Here is a 6,461-nt window from a genome sequence, read left to right on the forward strand (position 1 = left end):
GCTATAGAGCACTAGAGGGTGCAGTAATGGAGTATACCGCGGCAGAGGGATCTCTCTCGGGCATAATCCACCCAAAGTGGTTTCCAAATCCAAAAGCAAAACCCTAACCCTCAATTCTCAAGCAAAGAATGATTCTTCTTATACTACGTTGTTTTCAGTCCCACATTTTCTGATTCAACTCTATTCCAACCAAGTACTCGATCATCATCATCATCGTCACCATCAGAAGCAGAAGCAGAAGCAGAAGCAGCTCTGTTCATAATTCAAGTAATATGCGAATTTTAGCGGAAGACAAGGCTGATTCTGCCGATTTTGATAAGAATCACAAATTTTCGTTTGAGATAAATGGATCAGTAGAGTCCAGTTCTTCTTCTTCTTCCTCGTCAACTCTAAGCCCTTTTTCTCCATTGTTGCTTATCGAAACCTTATCTCGCAAGAGCTTTTCGTATGGGAAACTTCCTTTAATACCTATCAAACTTACTGTTCTCAAATTAGATGGATCTTCCTTCGGTAAATCTGTTCTCTGATTCCCAATCTGTTTTAATTTGATTTACGTCATCGTCAATGGAATAAATACTTCCAAATTAGTAATTCATAATTCATAATTCATAATCATCCACTTCTAGTCACTGTTTTCGATTTAATCTATTCAAAATCGAGAGATAATTAGCGATCGTAATGCAGATATTACTGTTGCGAAGAACCCTACTGTGGCTCAGCTGAAGCAGGCTGTGGAGGATGCTTTTAGTCATTTCCCCAAACATGGAACTGGCAAGGTTTCATGGTATGTTCAATCAATCACTCATCCTCTTTACAATGATAATTTCTTCTTTTCTGTACGTTAGTAATGGCTGAAATTGATTGATTTTTGCAACATTGCATATCTTTTCAGCATTGAAACTCCTTCTTTTATCATAATTAAATTGGAGTTGTTATATATATGCTAATGTGCATGATAATCCGTATTATTTATCATACATTTATGAAATTTTGAAATCATGTTTGAAGGTCACATGTGTGGGCACAGTTTTGCTTATCTTTTGAGGGTCAGAAGCTCCTTGATGAACAAGATTCTATCCGTGTTCATGGAATCAAAGATGGTGATCAGGTACATTTGTGCTCTTCTATATACACAAATCATAATACCCCTAAAAGAATCTATTTAAATCGCCACTAAAAAGTGTTTATTTTTTTAAATATTTTGTATATGCAGCTTCAGTTTGTCAGACATACATCAGTTAGTTACAATCTTGTGAAGGAAAGATCAAAAAAAGAAGATTATAAGTTGGAGGAATCTGAGGGGTAAGTTCTCTATGTTTTTTTGCATGAACATTCATATTTAGCCAAATGACCGATATGCCCCTTTCATCATAAGCTGAAGATGTGCATTTTTGATTGAGTTCAACATGATTAAATTTCTGGGATTATGACAGGTCACCAACTAAACAAGAGCAAAATGATTTACAAGATAAATCAAACCAGAAAAAGCATGAGGAAAATGAAGAAGAGGAGAGTTGTGAGGACATTTCCGTAAATATTACATGTCAATGCAGCTGGGCCCACCTAATAAGACGCTTGTTTTCAAACCGCAAACAAAAAGATGTTGACACAAGTTATGAAGAGCTTATTACTTCTAAATCTTCTTGAGAATATGAAAAAAAGGGTTGTGAGAATAAATGTTAGGTTTCAAAGAGAAATGATGCATTGTTGTGATTTTTTCCATTAAGTCGTTCTTTTTGCATTAAGTAAAAAAGAAATGCCTATTTGTTTTTATGTGATGTATGTAGTTTTGTTTGGTTAAATAATGTTTTAACAATTTTTTCGAGAAAATGATGCGATACTTGTGGAAATGGAAGTGGAAGAAAGAAATAAATTTGGTTGAATTTGTAAAAATTACTACTTAATAGTCATTTGCATAAGGTGACCACACCAAAACAATTAAACTAATCAACAATGTTCACATGGTTTTCATGTGAAAATTACTTTTTCTGGTTTAACCACCAAAATTTCATTTTTGCTAATAAAACACCCATTTTTAGATAAAAGTTTTATCTCAACTACTATAAAACCATCAATTTTCATAGACAGAAACAGAGAGAATGATTAAAATCCATGTCTCAGTGTTTTTTCGTAATTAAAACCGGCTCTAATACGTAACAGTGGCCAAGCGGCAACATTTTACCAAAAAATGATGGTTTTTTCGGAACCATTGGTGGGTGGTTAAACCGAATTTTTGGAAAAATATAGTGTTTGCTTATTCTGTTTTTGCATAAACACTTTTTAGTGGTACGTGGAGAAATACTAGCTACGGGATACCTTGTATTATTTCTCCAAACAACTTCATTTTGGTGGATTCTGAAACAAATAATCAAATCGATTAGTTTGACTTTGGAAATTAATTTGAAGATTCAATTGTGTTTTTGTGTCGTTCTAAAAACAAATAATCAAATCGATTAGTTTGATTTTGATCAAGAAGCAATATTGAAGATATGGTAAACTTCGAGATTGAAATACTCGAAATTTGTGGTGTGACTCTTTGATATTGAAATTTACTTGATTGATGACTGACGAGTTGTTTGGTAAAGAATTAAAGGAAATTACGAAGCATTCATTTTCATGTGTTCCAAAGTTAATGATATTATTTTATTCCTAATAGCTCTATATGTTTGTAATCAGATGCAAGATGGTGATGTAGTTGTGATTTACAATGGTAAATGGAAGTATTAATTGAGTTGGAAGTCAACGAACAGTCAAAATTGGAGTTTCATCCTTCACAATAAATCAAAAAGTTACTTTTGTGCTCATGTTTACGAATTGAAAAAGATATGATCAAAAGTAAATTCAAAGGCGTTCAAAATTGAGAATTGAAAAAGTTACTTTTGTGCTCATTTTGTAGTTTTTTCTATACCGAATATGTGTGTATGTAAATTACCAAATGCTATACCTTAAAGCGTTGTGTATTATAATGTTATTTTGGATTTTATATGCTATTTTGTTTGAGGGTAATATAATCATTTTTTATTGCAGGTTGAATTTTTCTAATATATATATATATATATATATATATATATATATATATATATATATATATATATAATCATTTTGCACGATCAACTTCTAACACAGTTAACGTCTAACCAAGTCAGCTCACCCAGTTAACAACTATTAAACGATCCTTAACTTTGTTTTTAATACATCTTCACCACTCATTTAATCCATGCCGTATATCATGTCCAAAAAGTGTTCAAAATTTCGAAATAAATATATATATTTTACTCTAATGCGTTGAATGAAATATATATACCATTTTAAAGCAAAAACCAAGTAACTTATAGAAATAATTAGGCATGTTAGAATCTTGAGCATGTCACTTCCCAAAGAGTTTGAAGTAGGCGTATAAACCCGATCCAATAAATCCAAGAAGTTGGCCCATAACATTCAACTGCAAAAAAACAAAAGCATTAGGAACAATGAAATTTATACTTTTGATCTTTCGTCTGTGCAAAAGACGTAAATGCCCTCCTCACACTCATGAAAAAGAAAAGGTAAAAGCATATATACTCACAAGATCAAATGGAAGCCCACCAAAAAACATCCACCCTAATGAAATTGTAAAAAGATCCTACAAAACCACAAAAAAATATATCATATTTAACATGATTCAAACTTTCCACATTTCTAGATAATTTTATTTTTTTGGTAATAAAACAACTTTTCTTTATTTATTTATCAAATCAAATCAAATATGTGATAATATACTAATAGAACACCATTAAATTAATGGTATTTTGTGTACTACTTTTTTAAGAAAAGAATTTAATTTGTAGAAAGCTAGGACTTAATAGAGAAAGCCTCATTTCCATGACTTTCTTTATCAACTCCTTCTTTCTGCATTTGCTAAAAAAGAACCATTAGGGGTATTTTGGTCTTTTTCATATCTAGTTCTTTTCAAAAAAAAAAAAAGGAAGAGAAAACAAACCTTCAAATTACCACAGATTGTCTGTGTGACTGCTGAATTGAGAGTTGTGTTGAGGAAAATAGAGTAATTCAAAAGAAAAGCAAGCATACATGATAGAAGCAACACAATCTGTTCACAATAATAAAAAAATATATATATAATCATTCAGAAATATAAAATACTTAAATACCCAAAACAAAATTAAACCATTTTATCAAATTAGCCACCAAACCATTACTATTCTTATATTTTTTATAGTTATATTGTGTTTTCAACTGGAAAAAATATGTTCTTTTTTTTTTTTTTAAATTTATATATAAATTGTTAAAAAGTTTACCATAAATCCAGGGGCAAAAAGATAAGGAAAATCCATAGTCATCCGAAGGTCACCACGTATCAATGTCCAAAACAGAAGAACGGGCCCACATAAAATTCCTACATTAAAAAAATTAAAAATATTTCCTTTATTCTTATTACAACAAGATTCTACTTTAAAAAAAAAAAAATCTACCAAATTAACTCACCATTGCACCACATAAGGCCAAAGCTATTTAACCCACTTGATTTCCCTAATTAAAAAAAATATATATATTTTAAAGAAATGAAATAAACAAATAAAACGAAAGTATGTTGCTATTTTTTTTGCATAATCAATTTACCAATTCGAGATATTGTAGCAAGATATATTGCTGTTGTGATATTTGATAAGAAGACAATTGAATATCCATAAGCATCAAATGATAAATCCCGAGATCCAGCAACAAAAGCACCAAATACAATCAAACCTACACTGATAAAACCTTATTTTTGTCAACCTACTTTATTTTTTATTTAAAAAAAATAATACTTAAAAATTTGTTAATAAACGATTACCTTCCAATTACAGAACGACTATACTTTTGACCAATCAATATAAACTCCACAAACATTGTAAATACAACTGTTGTCCTTCTAAGAGTTGTGTACATTGGCACATTCACTCCTCTTACAGACTCCATAGTAGCTAGCTTTCATTAAGAAAAAAAAAAAAACATAACATTTATATATATAAATATAAATGGAAAGTATTGAATTAGAGAGTGGAAAATTGAAGATACCATGTAAAGCAAATAAGTGAGAGCAAGAGGTGAAGTTTGGATCAATGTCTGAAGTGATAAGAATGTTGTTGAGTTTGAGTTGTCAGTGATTGATGATGATGATGATGACGTGTCACCTGAAGTAAAAGATATGATTTTCCATCGGCGTAAGATGTAAAGAAAAGAACATGAGCATATCATCTGTAAAAAAAAAAGGTGAGAGGTTAAAATTAAATTTTTTAAAAGTTAAGGGGGTGTTTGGTTTCTTTGTACCTGAAATAGTGTGATGACATTTGCAGATGGAAAACTGTATGATGAAAGAGCTGCTTTGTTGAACAATACAAGCATCACTGTAAAATCAAAGTTAAGTCTCATTTAAAAACATGGTTAAAGATTAGAAATGGGAGAATCTTTTAAGCATGTATAAGAAGAAATCAAATTGGCCTATTACTTCTCAAATGGAAAGCATCTTTATAGTGTTCATCTTATTCGATTAGGGTTGAGAAAAAATAGACTAAAAATTTATAGATGTAGACTAAAAGAATGTATCAAACTTTTAAATTCCCCAATTTTTCCACCACGGTCGTCCGCCATGAATCTCTTAAGTTGGGTGTAGAGTAAAATTCAAGTCATTTGGAGGTTGTTTGCTATTTTTTCAATCTTAATTTCAATTCAAATATGCGATTTCTTGCAAAACTGATGTAACTTTCATCAATCTTAACATATAAGGTTTTCAATCCTCGATTCCAAATCAAATTTCAGTAATTCGATTATCGATAAATTCTTACCCTACATCAATACCGAACAGCATACAGAATTATAGAGAGAGGAAATAGATAGAGGAATACCCGCGCAAGACATGTAAGAGACGGCAGCGTAAGCGCCGCGGGAGGTCATGGTGGATCCTTTGAAGAGCCTCTGTTCGCCGGCGGCGGCGCCGCCTCTTTGCTGAGGAGAAGGATCTGATACCGGTAAGCTCATACGGTCGCTTGTTGGCATCATAATCACAGATCAAATTATCGTAAAACCTCCAATTATTTGCCTCTCGGCTGAGGAATCGATGGGGTTGGTAAACCTCCGTTTTCTACTTTTGGCACCGTTGGCTTTCATTTTTTCGACTTCTTTTCTTCATTGCATTGACTAATAAATCTCTAAGTCAAACGGATATATTTCCCAAATCCAACTTATTGTCACTTGATGGTATTTAGTGACAATAAGGAAGTGCTAAACATGATGTCTAAAACAAACCGATCGATTAAATGAAAATTTCAAGCTTTGATCTTCAAAACGATATTTCAATCATGTTCTTTAGCCTTTAATTAGACCTAAAAGGGTTTTTGGATGGATAATATTCATAGTTATCTCTAGTATTTGTTTTGTATGACGTGATATCGATTTATGGCAAATAAATCGAGTATTTATAGAAA

General features: G+C 31.5%; 2 protein-coding genes across 2 annotated transcripts; one reads left to right on the plus strand and one right to left on the minus strand.

Moving 5' to 3' along the window:
* Positions 1 to 1,773, plus strand: LOC145045684 (uncharacterized). The gene is made up of 5 exons (XM_078994005.1): positions 1 to 510; positions 685 to 784; positions 1,009 to 1,108; positions 1,214 to 1,302; positions 1,434 to 1,773. The coding sequence occupies exons 1-5, from the start codon at positions 273 to 275 to the stop codon at positions 1,645 to 1,647; spliced, it is 741 nt and encodes a 246-aa protein (XP_078850131.1). The 5' UTR covers positions 1 to 272; the 3' UTR covers positions 1,648 to 1,773.
* Positions 1,774 to 3,132: 1,359 nt separating this feature from the next.
* Positions 3,133 to 6,235, minus strand: LOC144998417 (Nucleotide/sugar transporter family protein). The gene is made up of 10 exons (XM_078958190.1): positions 5,883 to 6,235; positions 5,308 to 5,384; positions 5,056 to 5,235; positions 4,832 to 4,965; positions 4,618 to 4,748; positions 4,483 to 4,527; positions 4,296 to 4,393; positions 3,980 to 4,087; positions 3,566 to 3,622; positions 3,133 to 3,442 (listed from the first exon to the last, which is right to left on the minus strand). Exons 1-10 carry the CDS (start codon positions 6,034 to 6,036, stop codon positions 3,368 to 3,370), a joined length of 1,059 nt encoding a protein of 352 aa, XP_078814316.1. The 5' UTR covers positions 6,037 to 6,235; the 3' UTR covers positions 3,133 to 3,367.
* Between the last annotated feature and the right edge of the window lie 226 nt (positions 6,236 to 6,461).

Source organism: Lactuca saligna, chromosome 5 (assembly GCF_052625555.1).
Source record: "Lactuca saligna cultivar CGN05327 chromosome 5, ASM5262555v1, whole genome shotgun sequence".
Classification (NCBI taxonomy): domain Eukaryota; kingdom Viridiplantae; phylum Streptophyta; class Magnoliopsida; order Asterales; family Asteraceae; genus Lactuca; species Lactuca saligna.